The sequence below is a fragment of the Phocoena phocoena genome, chromosome 11, assembly GCF_963924675.1.
Source record: "Phocoena phocoena chromosome 11, mPhoPho1.1, whole genome shotgun sequence".
Classification (NCBI taxonomy): Eukaryota; Metazoa; Chordata; class Mammalia; order Artiodactyla; family Phocoenidae; genus Phocoena; species Phocoena phocoena.
In genome coordinates, this window is record NC_089229.1 from 64,384,447 (window position 1) to 64,412,443 (window position 27,997).

The window sequence follows — 27,997 nt, forward strand, 5'->3', positions numbered from 1 at the left end:
AACATCCTGGGACTATGAAGGAGCAATACATCTGGCTATCATAAGAGCATTTGATTAATTTTGTTCTCTGTTCAATAGACAATGTTTCTCATTGCCTCTTTTCAGGTGTCTATTTTCTGACACTTTTCAGGTGTCTTCATTCTGCCACTCACAGACAATTCAAGTACACAATAAACCTAACTACAGCAGGGGCAGACTTCAAAGTTCAAATCTTCTATTGATGAGATACACTGCAAGCATTTTGCTGTTACACTGTATAGGCTTAAAGCAGTGATTCCCATTTAAGGGTGTGAGAGTGAATATCAGCATCACTTAAGTCTGTTTGTTTTAAATACAAATCCTGTTCCCCCTTGTAGAAGATATCAGACTTTCCTGGGGAAAGATTGGTCAGGTATACTCTAAAAAAACACTGATGTTTACTTCCCTAGGCATCATTTCTGTGTCCTGTCATGGCCTATGCCCTGAGAACGACTCTCACACTGGGCTTAACCCCTGCTTTCAGAACCCAAAGAAATCATACATTTGCTCCAATTTGGTATATAAAGCTTAGTACATGTTGTTTTTTTAAGAAGAGCAAAGACCTAGCTATTCATTATTTAGCCTTCTCCGTCTTATATTTCTGATATGCATTCTGTATATCTTAATAGTTTCCTCTCTAGGAGCTATTACTTTCCCAGTTGATAATTCCCTTAATGAATTTTGTCAATCAAAGCATATACCATGATGTCTAAGTCCCTCTTATCATTTTACTGACACTCAATATCACCTAAAATAATCCTAGTCCAATTCCAACTTTTTTTTACAGAGAAGGAAACCAAGACCATGAATGATTAAGTGAATAACTCAGCTAAGGTCAGAGTGGCAGAACTCTGACTAGAATCCTGGTCTCATTAAGTACTGATCCAGTGTAGTTTTCTGCTGTAGCACATTATCACTCCATCACAAATTAGTTATACTCATATTTAACTCTCTGTGATAAGCACCTACCATGTGTCAAGCCTTGTGCTAGCTTTCACACACAGTTACTTAACTAAGGATTAACATATGAGACATATTTTCTAAGTTAAAACAATTATCAAATCAGGGCAAAAACTACAAACCCATTACAATCAATTTTGGGAGAAGGGATTTTTTCCTAAAAGGAATTTCAGGTAAGAACACTTTGGATCAGTGGGACCACTTAGCCTAAAGGCTGTCTGTTCTTCTCTTGCCCCAGTGATGCCCACACTTCTCTCCTTACATGCCCGTCCCCCCAGAACTCAATATGTATTTACTAGGGTATCTAACATTAATTCAACACTTCGTCTAATCCCATGAAGTTGCTGGCTTTCTTCTACCTGTTTTCTTTCCTTCTGAAAGGCATTTTCTTGGCTCCTGCAACAGGAACCGAATCTCAACTCCTTTTTCTCTCTTCACCCGTCATGCTTCTGCTACAGGTCTCACCTCAATACCCACCCTTTCCCTTCCAGGTGTGGCAGAGAGGAAACAGACACAATGTGGTGGAAAGGTCTTGTAAATAGTTTTGCCCATTTCAGTGAGTGTGGAGCTGCTCTCATTGGAGCCTGTGGGGAAAGGCATCTGTGCCCAGAGGAAGGGAAGTTGCTCCCGCACTATGGATTCCTGGCTGCATTCTGAGGACCTTCAGATTTAAAGGAAGTCTTTGTGCGAGCAGCCCTTGGGTCATGAGTCCTCCCCTGCCTATTCGAAGCCCTGTCGGTTTTAACGGAGGTTGGCTTCTGGATGGTACATTTCACCGGCTTCTCCGGGGCCTGTTTCTTCGCTTCCCTGGGCTTCGAGCGTGGCCTCTTCTCGTCTGGGGTCCTGGGCCTGATGTCTTCCTCCTCGGTCCGTCCTCTCCCCTTGTCCACTGCCTTGGCCCTCCCTTCCTCCTTGGCTCTGGAACTCACCGGTTCCCTGGCCCTTGGCCTTATCCTCCTCATCCTCATGTCTGCCCTCAAGCTCTGTCTCCACACTTCCTGGGCCTTCTTGGCCGCCCTGCGTCTCCCGCAGCGCCTGCGTGGGCTTTGCGTCCAGAGAGGGCTTCTCCTGGGCGAGCGGACACCCTCCTCCAAACTCTGGCGTCCCGGCTTTCTCTTCGACTTCATAATCTTCCAGACCCTGAAGCAGCCGGCGGCGTCGCTGCCGCTGATCCGGAGGAGGGTGCCCTTCACACGAGACCTGGACCCTTCGTGCAAGTGGTGGCCGTAGTTCCTGCGCACTCTGTAGCCGGCATTTCTGAGCACCTTTTTGAGAGCTGCCAGAGTCAGCCCTTTGTGTGCAGCGATGGCTTGGAGCAACAGCTGGGACACTTTGAGCACGGAGAGCGGGCCCCGCCTCGGCGGTCCCCCGAGGACGTTTTCCGTGGTCTGCTGGGTTTTAACATCAGCACCTTGGGATTCGCCCGTGGTCTCGGCCCCCTCAGCCATGGCCCCGCTCCCACTTCCGCGGGGCCGCTGGCTTTGGACCTCACTCACCAAGGTGTGAGCTAAGGCTGAGGCTGGCTGGGCCACGTCACAAAGGCAAGTAAGTCACGTCCTAGTAAGAGGGCGGCAGATTCCACCCAGGTAGCGGGTCTTTCTCACTTTGAATAGCCAATCAGACGCCACTTCCTTCTAGGTCTAAACCAATCCGGATTTTCAGAGCCTATGCAGACCTAAAGAATCACCATAATGTCCAGGGTTTTGTTTCCTGCTCTTATGTTCATACTTCTCATTGATCTTGATCTCAGCCGCTTTCTGAAGGTCACTATTTTTCCTGTGGTCCTGCACGCCATCTACCCACATTCTCCAAAGTGAGAGAAGTTGCTCCCAACCATCCACAAGTAATACGATGCCTTTAGAAAGTAGGTGTAGTAGTCTATAAAACACAACCCGGCCGAGAAACTCCCACTTTTAGGTCCCACCAGATAGATATATGCAGTCATATCTCCCTGACTCTCTGCACGGTCGATTTTTTGCAAGAGTATGAAACAAAGGAAGAACCCACTGTGGTCCCTCTATCCTAAACATAATCCCCACACCTAGGAAGTTCAGATGCTTCATTCAATTGGATTGGAACAATCCAGACTCCAAATAGCCTAAGAACATTGGTCTAATCATTATTCTCTGAACAGACTTTGTGCTTTTCTGCTTCTTGTCCTGACTGCCTATCCCTTCCCTGTCCAGATAAATCCTGCTCATCTTTCAAAGTCCTACTAAGTGCTTCCTTCACTGAAGCCTCCTCAGACTCTTTCAGTCAAATAATTTCTCTCCTTTTAACTCCCACAATTACTTCTGCAATCCTATACTGTTTTTTCTTTATTTTAAATTAATTTGGTATTAGATGGTACAATGTGGCACAATATTTAAAAAATAAAAAAACCTGGACCTGGAGCTGGAAAATATGGATACATATCCTAGCTCTTTAATAGCCATATGACATTAATAATCCCTTAATATTCTTGAATCCTATTTGTTTATCTAAAAAAATAAAATAAAAAGGCTTAATAATCCCTTCCTACCAATATCACAGAATTATTGCAAAGATTCAAAAGAGGTGATGGTAGATAAAAAAGGGCTACTCAAATATAAAGCATAAAATTAGCATAAAATTATTTTACTCTGAATGTTAATGTCTTTCCAACTAAATAAAAAGGTCCCTGAGAGTCAGACAGTCTTTGAATTTCTATGCCCCATGCTGTACCTAACACTATCCTTCATTATATATAGCAGGCATTTGATTGAGTCTGCTTAAGTTCCTTGCTGGTGAGGACCTCTTATTTTGGACACAGTTTAGCTGGGAATAATTCAAAGAATACCTCAAGTTGCAAAGCATATCATACTCTCCCAGAGAACATTCACATATAATCTGCAGTCATAGGCTAGACTGTGGCATTGTTTCTTCCAGGAATCAAAGTTCCAGGAAGTTGCTTAGACCAGTGCTTCTTAAACTTGAATGTGCACTTACTTCATGAAGTGCAGACTCCAATACATTAGATCTGGGATGGATCCAGAGATTTTACCTTTCCAACAAGCTCCCAGGTAGTTCCTGGTTAAAACACAAGTGTTGGGGGGTGGGGGAGAGTAGACAATGAGAAGGGAAGTGGCAGGAGATGAGGCTGGAAAGGTGGGTTAGGGCCAAGGTGTGACGGACAGATACAATAATAATGACACAGATGTCAGTGGTCACACAGTAGTACATGGTAGAGTTTGGATTTAAACCTAAGTCTACTTAATTCTAAGGCCTGAGCTCTTAAAACTACTATGCTAGGTTTCCTTTTCTCCAAGGTTGACCCTCCCCACCCCCTTATACATCTCCATTGTAGACTAGAGGGAAGTTTATAATCACAGCGCAGAATCAAGAGTATCCATAAGCACTCACTGTACCTTCTCCCAATCTTTTAATCAGGGCAGAGTACTGTCACGCTGAGGATCTCCAGGGGCAGGGGCTAACACACCAGCACAGGGACAGTGCATCAAGGAAGAGTTGCCAGATGGAGAGGCAGAACCACATGGTGCTGATTTCTCCCATTTGTGGCTATTCTTCATGGTTGCATAGGCCAGTGGTCACAGGATGGGGCAACCACCAGAGAAAAAAAGAAACAAAAGTGTTTGCTTTGAGAACAGGAGGAAAGTCAATGAAGTCTGACCTTCAAATCAGCTGACTCCAGGTAAAAACAGGTTGGCTGCACATAATGGTATCATCACAAAAGAAAGACAAGAACCAGATCAAACAACCATGTTTATTGATACCCCTGTGATTAGAAAGGAGGCCAACTGGAAACCTTTGGGAGAGGTTGAAATCAAAGGAAAAGAAATACATGAAAAAAATATCAAAAACACCTATGGCAAAAAAGAGCAAACATTTTGATTTATATATAACCATTCATTTCACATAGATTTCTGTATAAATGTGCTGTAAGTAATAGAGGAATAACCATAAATGGGAGGTAGGAAACAAATGCCCCACCACCACTCAGCTGGTTCAGAGGGCAAGAAAGCCAGTTGACATTTTCCATAGCACCAATCCCTCCCTCTTTAGAATAAATCTACTTGCTAGCCCCCATTATCTGACACCCCAAAAGGAAAAGATACTTCAGGAAAAAATGATTTCTTCAGGAAAACAGTCAGTGCAAACCAACATCATACCCCCAATCAGGAATTACCAACCCCAGCTGCAGAAATATAAGACTGAACTATCCCTTCCAATTTTAATAGTCTATGATTACAAACTAGAAGTTATCACCTAGAGAGGACAGCACCACCCTGTTGTGACAAAGAGCAATAGCTCTTAATTTCTGGAAGTCCTGGGGGCTGGAGGTGGCAGGGGGTGGGGGGAGAGGAAAAAGCATACTTGGGAATAATGTCTGGTCGTAATCCTTCTGCTTCAAGTTCCAGAGCAAGATCGTTTTGTCCTTGGTTGGAAACAAGACCCTTCCTCTAGGGTAGTCATGCCTCTATGAGGTGTCTATAGAGTATCTTCGTTGACTTAGACAATAAGCAACCTTTAATTACTATACTAAATTCTAAGAACATCAAGGTTTTATTAATCTCATTCCCTCATACAGAGTTATATAACTCTAACGTTACCAAGGATAACTCCATGTCAGAGCACAGCAAAATTTAGTAGCACACTCTGATCTAACCTCAATCTATATCTCACTGCCCTTCCCTGATCCACAGGCCTGGGGTTCCCAGGGGCTAGGTCTTTCTGACTCAGTTATCTTGCACTGATTTGATTTATCTCCCCCCAAACTGAATGACAGAAACCTGTTCAACAATCTATTACAACTGACCTTAAACTGCTAGCTCTTTTTTTGCAAAAGTAACTTGCCATCTCATTTTGTTTTATATTCTAAAACCCTTTTCCTCTCCTGAACTATTGTGCCTTCCACTTTAATGCAAATAACCCCACAACAGTTATCTGAGCAAATAAGCCCACTAGTCCACTCATGGCTTTCGGGAGGACTAAAGTGGTTTCACAAAAAGGAATGCAAAGATAAAATATCAAGATTCCTTAAAAGCATGGAGACAGTCTGGCAATTGGACATTCATCATTTTAATCCTCAGCCCAACTGTTCAGAAGTGAGTACAGAGAATCTAGATCCAGGTGATCTTACTGGAGGACCAGGCAAACCTCTCAGCAATTAGCCTGCAGATATGAAGATCTGGTCTCCCTAACCCCTCCCGAGAAGCTCTAAGCATACCCATCCCCACATACATAAAATCTATATCCCCCCAAAAAATGACAGCAAGAAAGAAATATGGGCTTTGGTATTACTGAAATCTAACCCAAACAAAGATATGCTATACAAATTAAGCCTTTCAACCAAGGCTTATTAATAGTTAAGTCTTTCCATGAGTCTAAAATATGGGACATCTAAGAACTGTTCTACTACAGTCAGTTACATCTCAAGCTGAAAACCCATTTCTCTGAGGATTTATACTTTCAACATGAGGCTTGGGAAATCGTAAGACACAGTCATACTGCAGCCCCCCAATAACACTACATCCTGGGGATCATTCAATTCTGTTATCGTAATTCCCAGCCATCCACACCTTTTCAAATTCCCAGAATATTGTACAAATGAAGCTGAAGCAGAAACAGAAATTTGCAAAGTAGCAATCATTTACCATGTATATGTTAACTCCTATAGTGCGAGAATTAAAACATCTCATACCTACATGCCCAATTTGATATACCAATCCCACCATGAAGAACTTTATTTCTATCCTAATCTCTAAACACCTAAAGTTCCACAAAATTGAATTCACTTATTAAAAATTCCTTTCCACCAAATTGAGTAATCATGTAAATAAATGTCCATGCTAAAGAATACAGCCAAAAGCAGGCTTTATTTGCATTCCCATTTAACAATACACATTCTTGTATTATACTGCATTAACTTCCCCCAATTTTTTCTTCAAAATTCCAGTTCTAAATATTTCAATTCAAAAAACAATTCTCGGGCTTCCCTGGTGGCGCAGTGGTTGAGAGTCCGCCTGCCGATGCAGGGGACATGGGTTCATGCCCCGGTCTGGGAAGATCCCACATGCCGCTCGGAGCGGCTGGGACCGTGAGCCATGGCCACTGAGCCTGCGCGTCCCGAGCCTGTGCTCCGCAACGGGAGAGGCCACAACAGTGAGAGACCCGTGTACCACAAAACAAACAAACAAAAAAAACAATTCTCCATTTCCTGGGAAAATCATACCCATTTTTAAATTTTAACACAACTACTCTCCCATGGACTTTTGTCAGCCTTTGATCCATCTAGGGAAGAAGAGCTACTATTTATTGAAGGCCTATGGACCAGGCATTATAATTAGTTATAAATTATCACTGATTCTTTCAACAACACTGAAAAGTGGATAATATTATTCACATTTACAGATGAGAAGGTAAATGGTGTATAAAAGAAAAATTTCAGAATGAGAATTCTCCACACCTCACAAATAAACCCAACAAGGATCTCAAATTTTCCTCTTCCACCTAGGGAAGAGAAATTGCAGCACCATCTCTCTTTTCTTATATCATCTCACTAATCAAAGCTTTGAACAAGCAATACATATTCTCCTTTTCCTACCATAATTTCTACCATACTAGCTATTCCAGTTACCAGTTTATTGCCTCTCCACCAAATTCACCCTTTATTGCCAGATATGTGAAAATGGATCTGGGCCTTTTAAATATTTTTCCTTTTCCAGCTGACATGATGTTAAGCCTCGTCAGTAGAGGGCACTGGAGAGATACTGCAGGAAGAAAGGGTTTTTCCTCCTCTACTCAACACAAGAAAATTCCTACTGGTGAGAAATGCTGTGAATGTAATTAATGTGGAAGATGTTTCAGTACTACTCTTAACTTTCTATGCATATGGGAATACATAATGAAGAGAAACCCTAAGAGTGTAAGAACTATTGGAAGGCCTTTGGTTATCACTCATCTCTTTGGATACATATGAGAATTCACACTAGAATAGAACACTATGAACATAAGTAGTGTTTTTGAGTCTTTAGCATTAGATCTGTCCCTGGAGGGCACGAGAATTCATACTGGGGACAATCCCTATAAATGTAATTGATATGGAAAGGCTTTCAGTGTAAATTCTACCTGCACTGCACACATAAGACTGGTGAGAAACTCTATGAATGCCATGATTGTGGAACAATCTTCAGGAAGCACTCATGAGAACTCACACCGGAGAAAACCCTATGTTTGTAATCAATATGAAAAATCCTTCAGGAGTAGCTTTTCCCTTACTGTGTACAACAGAGCACAAAATGGAATTCACTGACTGTGGGAAAGCCTTCAGTGCTACTTCATCCCCTAGGAAACATGACAAACCACATCAGAGAAAAGTCCTATGAATGTAATCAGTACAGAAAATCCTTCCACTGAAGTTCTTTGCTCACTGTGCATAAGAGAGTACTCAGTGGGGAGAATTCCTATGAATGCAATGTGTGTTGAAAAGCACTTATTGATGGGGAGAGTGGGAGGGAGGGAGACGCAAGAGGGAAGACATATGGGAACATATGTATATGTATAGCTGATTCACTTTGTTATAAAGCAGAAACTAACACACCATTGTAAAGCAATTATACCCCAATAAAGATGTTTAAAAAAAAAAAAAGAAAAGCACTTATTGATCTTTCATCCCTTAGACAACCTAAGAGAATTCACACTGGACAGAAATCTTATGAATGTTACCAATGAGTAGGGGGCAATTTCTCTATCCTTAGATAATGGATGAGCAGTTACACCATGGAGAAACACTTTGAATGTCATCAGTGTGAATGAGCCTTCTATTTTGCACAAGATAAATAACAAAACAGGAATACATAAGGATTGTGTATCCCTCATCTTTTACACTGGAGAAAATATCTTTAATGTAATTAGCAGGGCCAGGTTCTTGGGCATGTGACTAGTGCAGTCACACAGGGCTTCACGCATGAAGTTTAATACTGAGGTTGCTATCTTAAAATTCTTAATAACTTTATTTTTGAGTTTGTGTCTGGTAAGTGAAATTGTATGGGACAATTAAGCATGAGCTGGAAGGCTGGAAGCTCACGCATGGTCTTGCCTCATACCACCCCCTGCCTCTTGGGGACAAATTCTCTATATCAATATATATGAGAGTTCTGAAATTATTTTTACAGCTAAGTATTATACAAAAAAGTCTCCTTTGACACTAATATACAAAAATATGCCAAAAAGAGGTGCAATCTTCTCTACAAATACTAAAAGAAATAAATACATGGACCTGTGGACCTAGGCTAGAAATCTGGATTATCTACCAATACTACAACTGCAAGATGGCTACAAACTTAACAGATTAAAGAACTAACTTTACAAAGCACTTAAACTGATTCAGAAGTTATACTATTAAAAACATAGAATTCAAAAAAAAAAAACATAGAATTCTACTATTCATATTATGTGCTAGAGAATCATTTATCTAGCATAAACTGACACAAAACAGCACATGTTGGAAACAAATCCCACATATTTCAATCCCCACCCTCATCACCACCAGAAGTAGTTTTGTCCTTCAACAACTACACTGCTCTTCTAAAACAACAGATATGATGGTCCAACACTCAAGGATAACTCCAACTTGAAATCAACCCAAAGTTTTCATATATAAAATACTTGGCAAGCTTTTCCTCTTACACTGGATTCCTGTTGGCCTATCAGATTCCACCTTTCATAGATTTCAGGAAAACCGAGATACTCCTTCTTTGCCACTCATTTCCAATTTCCCTTATTGGATGCTTGGGAAACATTCCCTTTCATAGTTCCTGTCCCACTTTCTTACATGCTTCCTCCTTCAACCATCAAAAGAATAAAAGTTATGGTTTAAACTTATTTTTTAACTATTTTTAAAACCAATAGGGAAAAAGCCTCTAGGGTCTCTGTCAATAAAGTATGTTTAAACATTAGCAAAAAAAATTAGGTTTCAAGATTAGTATCCAAAGGCCTTAATTATCCAAAAGAGGGTAAAATCACATTCATTTCATATATCAGAATTCTAAAATATGACTTTCCAGAAGAAAAGGACCAGACTACAGATAAAATACCTAGTCTGCTGAGAACTATTATTTCGGCACTTTAAGAACTTTCAGATACAGCTGCTCCTTTTTCCTAATCTACTAGTTGCTTTTATCTAGCCATTCTTCATATGTTCCTCACCTGTGTCCTTTCGCCAGGATTCAGTTGCCTTAAGATCCTTAAGATACAGTACCAAGTCTCTTTGTGCCTGTAGCTGGATAAGGTTGAAGAAGGCACCTTGAGTCCTAAAAAATTGAAACAATATGTTAGATAAACTAATTCTGCCCTGTCTGCAGCCTCTGAACTTCAACAGTTATTTTTCTTTTCAAATAATATTTATATCCTATTTTTCTGATTCATATAGGTGCATTATTAAGAATGTGGAATATACAAAAAGTGCTACAGATAAATAAATAAATAGGGGCTTCCCTGGTGGCGCAGTGGTTAAGAATCCGCCTGCCAGTACAGGTGACACAGGTTCGAGCCCTGGTCCAGGAAGATCCCACATGCTGCAGAGCAACTAAGCCTGTGCGCCACAACTACTGAGCCTGCGCTCTACAGCTCGCATGCCACAACTACTGAGCCCACGTGTCACAACTACTGAAGCCCGCACGCCTAGAGCCCGTGCTCCGCAACAAGAGAAGCCACCGCAATGAGAAGCCCGCGCACCGCAACGAAGAGTAGCCCCTGCTTGCCGCAACCAGAGAAAGCCTGTGTGCAGCAACGAGGACCTAATGCAGACAAAAATAAAAATAAAAAATAAATTTATAAAAATAGATAAATAAATAAGAGTATTCCTAAAGGAGCCTTAAAAGTGAAAGCATCTACTCTGAAGAAGTTACGGTAGGCCTTTTTTAGAAAGAGAAAATTAAGGACAGGGAAAGAATGCCCAAATAAATTAAGATTCCAAGGAGGACTGCTCCTCCCGTGGTCACAAAGATGTAAGGGTTTTCAATCCATAAAAGACAGGAAAATTTTCTCAAAGAAAATTTGAGAAATTTTCTCAAAAAAGCGAATCTTCCTCCTGTTCGCTTTACCCGCACTGATTACATAATGAATCTCCATCTGCCTCTTCCATTCCTTCCACAGTGTGTTTATCATTTATACATTCTCAAAGGCATAAACTAGCAGTAACACTGGGAGTTAATTTTAATAACACTACTTGTCAAAACTTGCTGATGGGCAGGAGAATGAGGTAAAGAGAAAGCGTGAGTGCTCAAGGCCACTACAAGCACGCTAAATGGAGACCCTGTAGTGGGAAAGAACATCAAAAAACCGTCAGGAAACCTCCATTAACGGGTCTTCTAAAACCCGGTTTCAAAAATTCTTAATCTTTCTCACCTCCAGAAGTGAGGAGTCACAACAGGAAGTCCTGTGAGTGATGTAGGCAGAAGGCTTGCCAGGGCGGTTGCGGGGCCCTCAGGAGCTCAGAGTAATCCACATTAAATCGATGGTTTCCAGAAAACCTCCTTCAGAGAGAGGGTAGAACCTCCCAGAGCTGCCCCGCCCACAGAGGAAGGTAACCCAGTGCCTTGAGGACCGGGAAACCACGAGCCCAATAGCAGTGAAGTCCAGTAATTAGGGCAGTGCTTCCCCTCCCAGGAACCCCCCCTCCCCAGAGGTGGGGGGGGGGCAGGGAAGCAAACGTTGGCCAATGAGAGCAGCTTTCCCCTGGCCCCGCCCCTGCTGTGTTCCCACCCTTTGCCCCGAGGTAGGAGGCTCCTCAGAGCCTAGAACGGGAATTGTGAAGGGAATTGGTAACCGCTGGCGAAGAGCACGTGCCGAGAGGGATACCCGGAGCAAAAAAAAGACAAACAGTTAAGGCGTGAAAAGTCTCTGTTAGGGTAAGGCCAAAGAGCAAAAGGAACGCAGAGAACAAAGGTTACTTCGCTAGGCCGGGGAGAGGAACACGCTGGCCAAGTGGACCGCTCAGGAGACTCCTGAGGTGAGGAAGAGTTGCTTATCAAAGGACTAGGCTGGGCAGAGAAAAGGAAACAAGGCATTTAGTCAGAATGAATGGCGTGGGCAGAGCCAGGAGACGGCCTTTCCCCAGCGCTTAGAGATTTCTGAATAATTAACGAAAATACCCTTTCCCTTCCTGCGTTTCCTCGCCTTTTGATGTTCTTTCCCACTACAGGCTCTCCATCTAGCGTGCTTGTAGTGGCCTTGAGCACTCAGGCTTTCTTTTTCTCATTCTCCTGCCCATCAGCAAGTTTTGACAAGCAGTGTTATTAAAATTAACTCCCAGTATTACTGCTAGTTTATGCCTTTGAGAATGTATAAATGATAAACAAGATACTTGTAAATATATCTTCAGGAGAATTTCGGTTTTTTTGTCATGCTGGGAACTAATTCTCAAATTATACATATTAGAATCACTTGAAGAGCCTGTTAAAAAAACATTGCTGGGTCCTACTCCAGAAGTGTCTGGTTTAGTACATTTAGGGTTAGGCCCAAGAATTTGCATTTTGTTTGTTTTTATATAATTAACATATAGCATTATATGAGTTTCAGGTGTACAACATAGTGATTCTATATTTGTATATATTGTCTAGTTACCATCTATATATATAGTTACAAAATTGTTTTTCTTATAATGAGAACTTTTAAGATCTACTCTTAGCAACTTTCAAATATGCAATGCAGTATAATTAACTCTAGTCACCATGCTGTACATTACAACCCCATGACTTAGCTATTTTATAACTGGAAATTTGCACATTTTGACCCCCTTCACTTATTTCACCCACCCGCACCCCCCACTTCTGGCAGCCACCAGTCTGTTCTCTGTATCTATGAGCTTGTGCTTTTTTTTTAGATTCCACAGATAAGTGAGCTCATATGGTGTTTATCTTTCTCTGTCTGAGCATAATACCTTCCACATCCATGCTTGTTGTCGCAAATGGCAAGATTTCATTTCATTACTCAGCCATAAAAGGCTGAGTAATATGCTATTGTGTGTGTGTGTGTGTGTGTGTGTACACATGTACATACCTAATCTTCTTTATCCATTCACCTGTTGATGGGCACTTAGGTTGCTTCCATATCTTGGCTATTGTAAATAAAGCTGTGATGAAATTAGAGGTGCATATATCTTTTCTAATTAGTGTTTTTGTTTTCTTCAGATTAATTTCTAGGAGTGGTATTGCTGGAACATACGGTAGTTCTAGTTTTAATTTTTGAGGAACCTCCATACTGTTTTCCATAGTGGCTGCACCAATTTACAATACCAACAGCAGTGCACGAGGGTTCCCTTTTCTCCATGTCCTTGCCAATACTCATTATTTCTTGTGTTTTTGGTAATAGTCACTCTGACAGGTGTGAGGTGATAGCTCATTGTGGTTTTGAGTTGTATTTCCCTGATGATTAGTGATGTTGGGCATTTTTTCTGTACCTGTTAGCCATCTTTATGTCCTAATAATTTGCATTTTTAATAAATTCCCAGCTGATGCTGTTGCTGATCTGGGAACCACATTTTGAGAACTACTTGTCTAGCATATCTAATTGGTAAAATTTATTGAATTTCAGGCATTCTACTAAATGAGTGGTTTATTTTACATGAAATTCTTATAAAAACTGTAACAGAGGGCTTCCCTGGTGGCGCAGTGGTTGAGGGTCCGCCTGCCGATGCGGGGGACACGGGTTCGTGCCCCGGTCTGGAAAGATCCCACATGCCGCAGAGCGGCTGGGCCCGTGAGCCATGGCCGCTGAGCCTGCGCATCCGGAGCCTGTGCTCCGCAACGGGAGAGGCCACGGCAGTGAGAGGCCCGCGTACCGAAAAAAAACCAAAACAAACAAAATGTAACAGATAGGGGTTAATATTTCTCTAACAGCAGAAGAAACCTGACTGAACATAATGACTGATATTATTCATTCTCAGAGAAGGCTACTGAAGTTTACAAAAAACACACCTCTCCACCTTCAGGCCAGCCACCAGCTTCACATTCTTCTCTGATCTAAAGAATAAGCAGTCACAGAACACTATTGCCCTATGGTTTAAAATACCTGTGCAGATAAAGACAGGCATATACACTACTGGGACAGAATAGAAAGCCCAGAAATAAACCCTCCCATACACAGTCAAATGATTTTTTTTTTTTTTTTGCGGTACATGGGCCTCTCACTGTTGTGGCCTTTCCCGTTGCGGAGCACAGGCTGCGGACGCGCAGGCTCAGCGGCCACGGCTCACGGGCCCAGCCGCTCCGCGGCATGTGGGATCCTCCCGGACCGGGGCACGAACCCGTGTCCCCTGCATCGGCAGGCGGACTCTCAGCCACTGCGCCACCAGGGAAGCCCCAGTCAAATGATTTTTGATAAGGGTGCCAAGATCATTGACTAGAGAAGGATAGTCTTTAAACAAATAGTGCCGGTAAAACTGTATATCTACATGCAAAAGAATGAAGGTGGACCTTTACCTAATACCATATACAAAAATTAATTCAAAATGGATCAAGGACCCAGATGTAAGACCTAAAATAATAAAACTCTTAGAAGAAAACATAGGACCAAAGCTTCACAACATTGGACTTGGTAATGATTTATTGGATATGACACCAAAGGCATGTAACAAAAGAAAAAATAGACAAATTGGACTTACAAAAAATTTTTTTAATTTGTACATCAAAAACCACTATCCAGGGCTTCCCTGGTGGCGCAGTGGTTGAGAGTCCGCCTGCCGATGCAGGGGACACGGGTTCGTGCCCCAGTCCGGGAAGATCCCACGTGCCGCGGAGCGGCTGGGCCCGTGAGCCGTGGCCGCTGAGCCTGCGCGTCCGGAGCCTGTGCTCCGCAAAGGGAGAGGCCACAACAGTGAGAAGCCCGCGTACCGCAAAAAAAAAAAAAAATAAACCACTATCCACAGAGTAAAAAGGCAACCTACGGAATGGGACAAAATATTTTCAAATCGTATATCTGATAAAGGATTAATATCCAGAATATACAGAGAACTCCTAAAATTCAACAACAAAAAAGCAAACAGCCTGATTCAAAAATGGGCAAAGGACTTGAATAGACTTTTCTTCATAGACGATATAGGAATGGCCAATAAGCACATGAAAAGATGGTCAACATCACTAAGCATTGGGGAAATGCAAATCAAAACTGCAATGAGATACAGCCTCACACCCATTAGGATTGCTACTGCTGAAAACAAACAAACAAACAGAAAACAAGTGATGTGGAAAAATTGGAGCCCTTGTGCTCTGTTAGTGGGAATATAAAATGGTATAGCTGCTATGGAAAACAGTATTGTTCTTCAAAAAATTAAAAATAGAATTACCATATGATCCAGCAATTCCACTTTTGTGTATATATCCAAAAGAATTGAAAGCAGGGTCTCAAAGAGATACTTGTATACCCGTGTTCATAGCAGCATTATTCATAATAGCTAAAACATGGAAGCAATCCAAATGTTCATTGATAATAAATGGATAAGCAAAATGTGGTATATATATCTAATGAATATTTTTCACCCATAAACAGGAAGGCAATTCTGACGTATGCTGCAACATGGATGAACCTTGAGGACATTATGCTAAATGGAATAAGCCAGTAACAAAAAGACAAATACCATATGATTCCACGTATTTGAAGTACTTATTAGAGTTGTCAAAATCATAGACAGAAAGTAGAATGGTGTTTGCCAGGGGTGAGTGGAAGGGGAGAATGGGGAGTTATTGTTTATAGGTATAGAGTTTCAGTTTTACAAGATGAAAAAGTTATGGGGTTGGATGGTGGTGATGGCTGCACAGTAATGTGAATGAATGTATATATAATACCACTCAACTGGACACTTAAAAATGGTTAAGATGGTAAACTTTATGTTATTTTAACACAGTAAAAAACATTTGTTTACATACCTTTGCTGAACTGTGTTTCCTAGGAGAGTAGCTTTGGGCAAATTATTTCACCTCTCCAAGCCTAGGTATCCTCAAAATGGGCAGGTTGACTACAGCAGTGAGACCATCAGGAACCCTAACTTGTTACTATTTTTCCTCCTTGGGTCTCATGCTTTGAAAGATTCTGTCTTGTAAGGTACATACCATATTTATTAAGAAACTGTTTTCTATTTCTTATTAATTAAAGAAATTTTTGTTTCTGATTAGCATAAGATAAACATGATTGCCACCCTGAGTTGCTATGTCAGTCAAAACCAAAAAACAAGGTTTTATTTCGCATGCACAGACTTAGGTAGCTATGTGATTTCTATGAGAACATTTGAAATATTGAAAATTGTTTATGAATTCCTACAGGTTTGGAGACCACAGGCTTGACATCCCAGAAATGTTTGATTTTCAAGGTTATTCTTCCTAATACTATGATTCTCTGAAGGTCTGGCTTCCTATAGGCTTAGTGCTGACATAAGGTTATGGAAACTTGTACTACATCAATTATAATTGGCTTGACCAAGGCTTGAGTCTGTAGGATAATTCCATAGATATCTCTGTTTCTTTACTTTGGCCCAGAGATGAAATAGGAATGAGAAGTGAAAATGGAGTTCAGAAAAATGAAATTCAGTTTATATCAACACATTGCTTGGGATCTGGAGCCCAGTTCAAAGATTCAGAGCACAACTTCAGCCACAAAGCCTGGCTTGCACTGTTGTAATGCTTAAGAGCATAGACTTTGGAGTTGGGCCGACTTGGGTTTGAATCATAGCTCTGTCACTTATTTGCTGTGTGACCTTGGGGAAGTGACTTAACCCCTCTCGATTTCATCTACAAAATGTAGATATTTTGAGGAATAAATAAGGCTAATATTTCTAGAGCGCTCAGTGCTTTATAGACAGTGTTGTTATCATTTAAGAAAGCAAATACGGAAGTCTTTTACCTTAGCTCTTAATATCCTTCTTCTCATTTCAACATGTGGAAATCATAAATTCTCCTCTACTTTGAGACCAGTTTCAAAATATACCTCTTCATGAAGTTGTTCTGATTTCCCTCAATATAATATAACCTTTGCTTCTGCTTAAAATTCAAGCATTTTGTGCCTCATTAGTGTGCTCCTTTTGTCCCTCAGTAGATTATAAGCTCCTTGGCACAAATACTTCCTAGAACCTAACACATTACCTTGCATATAATATAGGGTCAATACATGTCTAGTGGAATTTATCACCAGTTACTTTTATATTTATGCTGTCTACGCTCTTCAGCCAAAAGCTACAGGAACACCTGCAGTTAAATTAGTTGAATCTTACTCATTGTAGCAAGGTAGAACACACACCATGGGAAGCTGTGCGGTGTCTCAGTAAGAGGATGTTAGCAAAAACTTATTCTGGGATTTTGACTTTGATAATTTTGGGGAGAGTCTAAGAAAGCAGACATTCTAGATTTGGTGGTGTCAAAAAGCAGGGACAACACTATGATGGGATATATCAATAAATTTTATCTATAGGGAGAGGAAACTAGAGCAAAGGTAAAGCTATAATGGTAAAGAAGAAGCAATCATTCATTTAGGTGACAGGGAAATATTTGGTATTTTGTGGGGTTGTTGAATAATCTTATCTGAAGTGGATGTTCTTGTGAGATTGTTTATGTCCGGGACAACATAGCTTAGCTGTATCAAATCGGTTCCTGGATATTAAGGGTAGGTTTTTTTTTTTTTTCTCACCACATTTCACTTATAAAAACCTCATTTGATGTTTCTAATTCAAAAATTATAAAAGGTAGTTTTGCTTTGCTCTTGTTGTTGAACTCTAAAATTTAGGCTATCACAAATAAGTGTTGGAGGGCTCTCTAATTGGTCTTGGACCTAAGAAAAATTTTTCCTTTTGGGAACTTTCTTCTCCCCTCAAAAGTTTTGCATTTTGAGCAGTATAAGAACTCCTTGATATACATGTAGATAGAAATATTTTATTACCCTTGATTAATTAACCCTGATCATAACATAAATGTTTTAAGGTGACCTTGGAGTCAGGCCATCTAGGTTTATTTCTCAACTCTGACACTTTCTGGCTTTGTGATTTTTAGAAAGTTGTTTAATTTCTCTGTTCGTCAGGTTTCCTTATCTATAAAATAGGTTTAATAATACCTATGAGACATTGTTGGAAGGATTATGTAAGATAACTCATGAGCTCTACTAGAAAATAAGCCCAGTGAAAGCAAGAATCTTGTCCAAGTTGTTAACCACCCTATTCTCACTAGCACAGTGCCTACTAGCACATACCAGGTGCTCAATAAATATTGGTTAAATGATTGAATGTAAAGCACTTATCATGGCCTTACAACATATTAAGCATTCAAAACTGTTGGTTATTATATTTATTGTTATCACTATTATTATTCTCATAAGGATATGAGAATATCCTTTTACCCAAATGAAATTGCCCATTCATCTCATTCTCTAGAGCTATACCAGCAATGTAGGTATAATACTGTTTGGATCCAGTCATATTACAGCAGCTGTACTTTGCTTATATCTTTTAATTGGGTCTAAACTTTTGATTATGCTCATAAGCTTTCTACCATCAAGTTTAACCTGCCATCACAGTGTTATATAGTGAACTCCTTCAGCAAACCCACTGAAGCCCTTATTCTTACCCCTCTCTATAAAACCATTTCAAAGTCTATGTGGCAGTTTCACTTGGAGCCTGACCCTTACCACACCATAACCCTGAAATATGTGTGAGCCCTGCTCTTATACCTCTTTACCAGTTGGACTTCCTTAGACTTGTTTCTTGGTTACATTTTCTACTCTTTTCTTATTTATGGTGGAATTACTTGCATAAGCTCAGATGATATCTGCAACCGTGGGATACACTTTTGTCAAAATTTTAAAAGGCCTGGAGTTTGATCATATTCTTCTCCAAGTTCTGTGTTAATTATTAAATAATGGCTCATGGTGAGAGGAAATGATATATTTGGTTTTGAGCATTTTGCATTGAGTTAATAAAAGGAGATATTCCAGAAGGAAGTGAAAATATGAAAATTAAGCTTCAGTGAAAGTTAAGCATATAGAAACAGTTTTAAATATTTTATCATGAATAGGTTTATATCCTATTAGTCATATTACACATTTTTCCCTAACCTCATTCCTGAAACTCACCCAGTCCTTGACCCTATTTGGCAAAGCCCAGAATTGGAATAAAGCCAAGGATTTGGGTAAGGCTCAGTGATAAAAATAATAGGGCCTGATGCTTGGTAATTAAAAATAACAAAAGCTTTATAAAGCAGTATTAACATGTCACCAGGGTCACTAAATCAGTTTGGAACATGGCAGCACCTGTGCATAAGAGCAACCAGATTTTAAAATGGGTCATGGAGTCTGGGTACTTTTGGAAAATCTTGTTTTCCCTTGTGAACTCTTCTCTGCATAGGGACTATTTTTTGACAATCGTTTAGCCAGTCCAGCTAGTCTGGATTAGTACTTGCTGACGTGTTGTAGGCTGCTACATTTTTTAAATGTTCTTATTCATTTCTAAAAGAAATGCATACTAATTAATCACAGTTTGGAAATACTGAAAATTAGAAAGAAAAAAAATTTCCCATAGCCCTGCCATCTAAATGTACTATTCGTATTTAGGAGTATTTCCTAAATCTTTTTTTTTTCTTTGGAAATTTTTTAAAAAATAGAATCATACTGATGTATGAGTGCTGCTTTCCTTATTAAATGTTATAATTGTGTTCCTATGTTGCTACTTAGAGCCATAAATATTGACTTTCAAGTGTTTTTTTTTAATTAAATAACAGAAAGTTAAATAAGATCAAACTTAAACTACTGTGAATTATTCCTTTTTGCCAGTTATTTAGGTTTTCCAGTTTTTACTATTATAAACATGCTACAATAAATATCCTTTTATATTCCTCTTTGTGTACATGTGCATATAATTCTCTAGGAGAGATTTCAAGAAATGGAATTCCTGGTTGAAAGGTACTTGCATATAATATTTTGGTAGATATTGTCAAATTGCCATCCAAAAAGCCTGGACCAATTTAAATTAACACCAACAGTGTTTTACTGTTTTAATTTGCATTTTCCTATTGGTGCAGTTGAGCATCTTTTCATGTGTTTAATTATTCATTTTTATTTTTTCTTTTGTGAATTATTGTTCTTATACTTCCCTAATGTTTTATTGTGTTGTCTATTGTTTTGTTACTGACTTCTACGAGAAACAAAAATGACAGGTGTCAGATAGGAGGAGCTAGCCTGCAACTAGTACCTAGGCCCAGGCGTTCCCTACTTAATATAAACAACTACAGAGAATAACCAATGTCAGACAAGGTTATTCTGTGATTCCAATGGAGCAGGACAACAATACAACCGTTCTGAAATTATCTGAGCACAGATAAAAACAAGAACACTGTACAAATCACAAAAAGTGACCAAACATCCCCTTCTCCCAGGGAACAGGAGGGCCTGCTGCTGCTTTACCAATTACAGCTTCAGCTCCATTCGGTTTCTCTCACATCCCAGATAAAAATTAAGATATCCAATCATAGAATTGCCCCGATTTCTGAAAGACTCTCCGCAAATGTAACACAAGCCCAAATCACAAAACAATCCCCTCTTAACCCCATCTTACGGAAATGTCTCCCTTGTTGCCCATGGTGTGCAGTCTTCCTTGCTGCAGTAAGTATTAGACTCAACTCTGCTTGCCTACTGTTGTGTTTCCTGGTACTTTTGGCTGGTGGGCACAAACATCTGGATGTTGATTGCTCTAGTGCATGACACAGATATTTTTTTCCTTGTCTGTCTCTTGTCTCTTAACCTTGTTTATGGTATCTTCTGTTATTGATAAGTTTCTAATTTTATGTTGTCAGTTTTTTAAATTAATTTTTATTGGAGCATAGTTGCTTTACAATCTTGTGTTAGTTTCTACTGTACAGCAAAATGAATCAGCTATACATATATCCCCTTTTTTTTTGGATTTCCTTCCCATTTTGGTCACCACATTGTATTAAGTAGAGTTCCTTGTACTATACAGTATGTTCTATGTTGTCAGTTTTATCAGTCTTCTCCTTGATGACTTCTTAGTTTTGTGACTTGTTTCCCTGCCTTAGATCATAGAAAGAGTATTAGTATCCTATATTTTCTTTTAATACTTCTACTTTATTTTTTTTAATGTTTAGCTCTTTAATCATCTGGACTTCAATTTTTTTTTTGGACTTTAATTTTGTGTACAGATAATGAGGATTGAAGTTCTTTACAAATATAGGTCACTTCAGAACTTAATTCACATCCATCACTTTCTCCGGACGGCTTTCCTTGACTCTCTCCCCCTCCATTTTAATGGTCGGGGTTAGGAGTCTTTGCCTTTTGTTCCCATACCACACTATCACAACAATCATCGCTTCTGTCTTAGAATAGTTTGCAGGAGAGCAAGGGCAGCACTTTATTTATTGTTTTACTTCCGTGTCTAATGTGTTGCCAACATAGGAGTTTAATAAATATTTATCGATTGACTGTCATCTTTACTTCGTCTCCTAGAGAACAAGGGCCAGATCTTATTTGATGGGCCTCTACCAGTGTTTGTTGATCTGAGAATGAAAGAAAAGAGAAATTTTTGTCCCTGGGCTATTTATGTTGCCTTGGTAACGGGGCGGGCCTTTCAGGCCTGCAACTGAACTTGTGCATTACAATTGGATAAAAAATTGACTGCTTATCTCATTCTTGTTAACAATTTTCTCCCCACCTACTACACTTAAAACTAAAATTATGCAAGCTGCAGGAAAAATTTCCATGAAGATTCGCCAAAGCCCCTTTTGTGGGGCTTTGGTTTCTCCTTCTTGTCTTAAGGCTGAGGGGACGCACGCAGCGGACTCCCGTCCTCAAAGGACAACGGGCATCGAAAAGAGGGATGATGTGGGGTCCCGGGACTACCAAAAGAGGTGGAGAAAGACTGGGTGCCTGGAGTGGGTGAAAGCCAAAAGCTCGGGTCTTGTTGCTCACCCCTTTCCGGTACTCTGAAGGCTGGGTGGGTCTAACTTGTCAATACTCCAATCGCGGGGTTGGGGGAGATAGGGGGCGGAGGAGAATCTGGTGCTAATGGTCAGAGCATGCGCGCCCCCTCAAAAAGCTGTTCTGAGACCACAAGCGGAGCGGTGGTTTCTGGGAAATGTAGTCTCAGAGCTTCCTGTATCCTGAGGCTGATGTGGAGCCTGAGAAGCCGCTAAGCCTCAAGATGCTGTCGTGGTCATTTGCCTCTGAAGGAAGAAGGCTGTTGTGCTCCTTATTAATGAGACACATATGAATAAGAAATAGGTAGAAAGATAGCTATAGACAATCTGGAGTAGAATTTGACAGCCTCCTAAATTTCACCCTCCTGAACAGGCCCTACTCTCCTTAAGTCTCTTGCCTTGGAACTGCGGAGTGTTCCAGAATCTGACTGGGACTTTTATTTTGTTCACCCAAGCGTTAGGTGTGGAAGTGAGGATGTGTTTAGTTTTTGTTTCTCCATGAGAGTGCCAATTGGAAAGCCCCAAATATGTGAAGATGCTCAGCACAGTGCTTGGCACAAAAAAGCTAGTAGATATTGGTGTTTGTTTGTACCCTAACATGGTAAAGGGCTCTGGGAATAAAAGTATTACCCATTATGGGTTAGGAACTTGGAAGGGAGCAATATATGGTGTGGGTCAGAGGCTACATGGATCTGCCCTTGTCCATTGCTTGACTACTGACAGTAGGTCTTGGTCAGCTCTCTCATTTTACAGAAGAGAAAACAGAGATAAAAGGCCCCGCCCAGGGTTCCACCACTGTATAGCAAAAACATTGAAACTAGTACCCAGGGCTCTGCCTCCAATGATTTAGCTCTAAGTGAGCCAATGAAGTATGGAAATCAGCTTCTTACACCTCCGGGGGTGCATAAAGGCCAGGCAGGCAGTGTTAGGGAAAGGTAATGTTAGAATCTGGGTTTTCTGCCTAGACAAATGGAAGCCTCCTGCTCCTAGGGAATATGTTGTGTAGCTTGGCTCTACAAAGAGAGCTTACCCTTCCTTTGAGCTTCAGGACAGGAGGATTAACTGTTTGAATCCCCAGTGACAAGGAACTTGGGATACATGAAATTGGTAAAGTGGACATATTCAGTTGTATCACACAGTCCGGCCTAAGCTAGATTATCCTTTCCATTTCATGTCTCTTCCTTCTCCTAATGATTCTTATCAATTCTAAACTAACCTCTGAAATGATGGGTTTAGAGGGTTTCATTCTTTCTTTCCTAGATAACTTTAGAAATTGAATTTCTAATTGAGTGATGACCCCCAACATGGAAAATGGAAAGAATAGAGGCCTTGGTCTTAGAAAAGCCTAGATTCAAATCGCAGCTCTATCATTAAATCTGACATAATCAAGTTACTTCTCTGAGTTTTCTCATCTACTAAATGGGGATACGAATACTTCATAAGGCTGTGGTAGATAGTCTTGGAAAAAAAACCTCACAAATGAGATTTTTATCAGAGTAAAGCACTAACACATGGTAGAAGGCACACTGGTTTCAAGGGTTTTGAACTTGGCTTCTCTCTGGTCCCCAAATGTCCATGAATTATAGTTGAAGAACTAGAAAAGCAGGGTACACAAAAAAATGCTTTTAGAGGAAATCCTGGAAGAAGATCTTTCTCCCTGAGGGAACAGTGTATAACAGAAATTTGGAATGCTATCACATAGACTGAGATAGTGTTTAATTTCCATATAGTTAATTTCCATATAGTTCCTGTATTCACAGGGCTGCACTTCTGAAGTCTGTATCTCTTTTCACCTGGCCAAAGACCTGTATGCAGAAAACTATAAGATACTGATGAAAGAAATCAAAGGTGACACAAACAGATGGAGAGATATACCATGTTCTTGGATTGGAAGAATAAATATTGTGAAAATGAATATACTACCCAAAGCAATCTACAGATTCAATGCAATCCCTATCAAATTACCAATGGCAATTTTCACACAACTAGAACAGAAAATTTTACAATTTGTATGGAAACACAAAAGACCCCAGATAGCCAAAGCAATCTTGAGAAAGAAAAACAGAGCTGGAGGAATCAGTCTCCTTAACTTCAGACTATATTACAAAGCGACAGTAATCAAGACAGTATGGTATTGGCACAAAAACAGAAATATAGATCAATGGAACAGGATAGAAAGCCCAGAGATAAACACACGCACCTATGGTCAACTAATCTGTGACAAAGGAGGCAAGGATATACAATGGAGGAAAGACAGTATCTTCAATAAGTGGTGCTGGGAAAACTGGACAGCTACATGTAAACGAATGAAATTAGAACACTACCTAACACCATACACAAAAATAAACTCAAAATGGATTAAAGACCTAAATGTAATACCAGACACTATAAAACTCTTAGAGGAAAACATAGGCAGAACACTCTTTGACATAAATCACAGCAGATCCTTTTTGACCCACCTCCTAGAGTAATGAAAACAAAACCAAAAATAAACTAATGAGACCTAATGAAACTTAAAAGCTTTTGCATAGCAAAGGAAACCATAAATAAGACAAAAAGACAACCCTCAGAATGGGAGAAAATATTTGCAAATGAAGCAACGGACAAAGGATTAATCTACAAAATATACAAATAGCCCATACAGCTCAATATTAAAAAAGCAAACAACCCAATCAAAAAATGGGTAGAAGACCAAAATGGACATTTCTCCAAAGAAGACATACAGATGACCAAGAGGCACATGAAAAGCTGCTCAACATCACTAATTATTAGAGAAATACAAATCAAAACTACAATGAGGTATCACCTCACACTGGTTAGAATGGCCATCATTAAAAAAAATCTACAAACAATAAATGCTGGAGAGGGTGTGGAGAAAAGGGAACCCTCTTGCACTGTTGGTGGGAATGTAAATTGATACAGCCACTATGGAGAATAGTATGGAAATTCCTTCAAAAACTAAAAATAGAACTACTATATGACCCAGCAATGGGCATATACCCAGAGAAAACCATAATTCAAAAAGACACATGCACCCCAATGTTCATAGCAGCACTATTTACAATATCCAGGACATGGAAGCAACCTAAATGTCCATCAACAGAGGCATGGATAAAGAAGATGAGGTACATATATACAATGGAATATTACTCGTCATAAAAAGGAAAGAAATAGTGCCATTTGCAGAGACGTGGATAGACGTAGAGACTGTCATACAGAGTGACATAAGACAGAAAGAGAAAAACAAATATAATATCGCTTGTATGTGGAATTTAGAAAATGGTACAGATGAACTTATTTGCAAAGCAGAAGTAGAGATATACAAGTAGAGAACAAATGTATGGACACCACGGTGGGAGGGGGGTGGGATGAATTGGGAGATTGGGATTGACATATATACACTGTTGATACTATGTATAAAATAGATAACTAATGAGAACCCACTGTATAGCTCAGGGAGCTCTACTTAATGCAATGTGGTGACCTAAATGGGAAGGAAATCCAAAAAGGAGAGGATACATTTATATGTATAGCTGATTCACTGTGCTGTACAGTAGAAACTAACACAACATTGTAAAGAAACTATACTCCAAAAAAATTAATTAAAAAAAATAATAATTTAAAAAAAAGAAGCTGGCTTCCCGCTGGCCTGAAGTTGTTCTCTGAGCTAGATAATGCCTTTAGGGCCAGGCATTGGAGCCAGAAGTGTACCTGCAGTGAAACTCAGGAACATTGCCCACATGGAATCAGAAGTTCAGCCTAAGTGGGATCTCTTTTGGCCCCAATATTTTCTGCCATAGCTTCTTTGGATTAGTTCTGACTCAATTCTGGCAGCTATGCCTTGAGTTCAGGTCAGAACCACACCAAGGAACAATTCTGCCCAAGAATATCTAGTCCTGGGTTCGGTACCAGCATCCAAGATGTGGTGAAGAATTTGTGACCATGACATAAGAGAAAACTTGCAGAAAGAGTCCTGGGAGCTCACACAGTAGATGAAATGGGGTATTCATATTAAGGGGGGGTGTGGGACTAGAAGGGCAGAGTTGGAGAAAAGGAAGGGAGCTCATTGCCTCTTTGTTTTCTGTAAGGACACATACAAATACAGTATGAAGAATACTTGTAAATGTTTTTGAGAATTTTCTCCCAGAAAGGAAAACAATGAACAGAGAGGAAGGAGTTTATGTTTGGGCCAGTACCCTTCCTTCATGTTACGAAGATTTATATTTCTTTTGGGCCCCTAATCTTTTGAGAGAAGAGGTTAGTGATTCTCTCCTGAGGCCCATTAGCCCCCAGTATTGACTTGTCTCTTTGCTTGAAGTTATTAAATATTGAAGCACAGCAGAGGTCATGATAGGTATGAATGAAACTAGAGGGCAACAAAGTAGAGTAGTGACTGGAAGGTCCTGCTAACTCTCATTACCCTGCCTAGCTCAAGCTTTAGGCCAGAAGTTTTTGGAAATTTCTTTATTCTCCTTAACAACCCCTGAAAACAGGACTTTATTTTCTGTTTTCCCTTCTCTTATTCTATGCAAAAGTCAGGCCACTTTTTTCAAGAAGCCTCAATCCTGAATGCTACAGCAAACAAGGAATAGTGTTCAGGTCACAATCCAGAAATAGGATCAGAGAGTTCTTTTGGTGGAGTTAGCATCACTGAGTTCCCCAGTAGCGAAAACTGTACCATAACCTGAAGAAGAGTCACAACATCTGTATCCCAGATTAGAGGAAGAGGGAAGGCCTAGGTAAGTGAGTGGAAGTTTCAGAAGTTTAAGCCCGATATGGACTCATGGGACAGAGAACTGTTTATGACCTCTATCCTTTGTCCCCACCCAAAACTTTTTAATCTCACCTTCTGAGAAGCATATTCAGATTGGGACCAACCAAACTAACTTTCTAGAATCAATTTTATGGAGAGTGGATCTAGATTTCAAATTAATGACAAAAAAACTACATTTCGGTTTTCATTTTCTTAGGGTCGCTAGTAGTAGTACCTTTGGGGAGATAGACCCTCTTGTAATGAAAAAAATCAAAATATTGCTTTTTTCTAATTACTTTCTTTTATGGATCATCCACCTTCCTAGTTTCCCTCTCTTCCTACTGACAGTAATACTAGACTGGAATATGGCATCCCTAGTTTTCTTACAGTCAGGTCCTCAGTTTTTCTCTGTTAATTGAGAAGATGACAGACTAAGTTAATGATTCCAAAATGATAGTGCTGGGAAATGGGGACTGCAAGGAAATTTCGGTGATGAAATTTGACAAAAAGCTTCAGTAGTGAAGCTAAAGGAGATGATTTTCTGATAGTTTAGAGCGTGTGTTCGCTTATATGTGCATGTATTTCTGGAATATGATTTCAGAAAGGTGCTAAAAGAGGAAGGATGGTCCTATGTGTACCCATCCTGTGATACTAAGCTTCCAGGTTATGGGTATACAAACCTTTCCTGTAGAGGGCCAGATAGCAAATATTCTTTACTTTTCTGGCCACAGTCACTGTCACAACTACTCAGCTCTACTAGTAGCAAAAAAAAAAAAAAAAAAAAGCCATGGACAAAAAATAAACAAGTGAGTGTGAACGCCGAAATATGAATTTCATATAATTTTATGTGTCATAAAATATTCTTCTTTTGATTTTTTTCAGCTGCTTAAAGTTGTAAAAGCCATTCTTACCTCATAGGTCATACTAAAAAAGGTGGCAGACTGATTTTCCCTAAGGGGTATAGTTTGCCCACCCATATTCTATGTCCATGAGATTTCTTTGTGCATTTTGGGACATAAAGAGGGGAGTGTAAGCTGTGGGCATTTACAAGGGGAGAGCAAGCTGGGTATTCAGAGTGAATATCCAATTTATATATAGGCCAAAATCAGGTATTATGGCCTCTCTTGGAACCCAGGAATTTTAAATATTACTTTTGATTTTGATTAACATAATACACGCACTAAGTATAAAGAGTTATCAGATAGTACTGAAAGACTTAGTGTAAATATAGTGACTACCCTGCTCCTCTTTGCTTCCCCAAGTCTTCTTCCTCAGAAGCAACAACTTCTGACTCCTTTTCTAGCTGTGTCTTCTGGCTTTTATACAT

The 27,997-nt window shown here is 40.0% G+C and overlaps 1 protein-coding gene across 1 annotated transcript; it reads right to left on the bottom strand.

Moving 5' to 3' along the window:
• Window positions 1-1,610: 1,610 nt before the first annotated feature.
• Window positions 1,611-27,997, bottom strand: H1-7 (H1.7 linker histone). The gene is made up of 4 exons (XM_065888180.1): window positions 27,909-27,997; window positions 10,165-10,268; window positions 6,425-6,570; window positions 1,611-2,501 (listed from the first exon to the last, which is right to left on the bottom strand). Exons 1-4 carry the CDS (start codon window positions 27,995-27,997, stop codon window positions 1,611-1,613), a joined length of 1,230 nt encoding a protein of 409 aa, XP_065744252.1.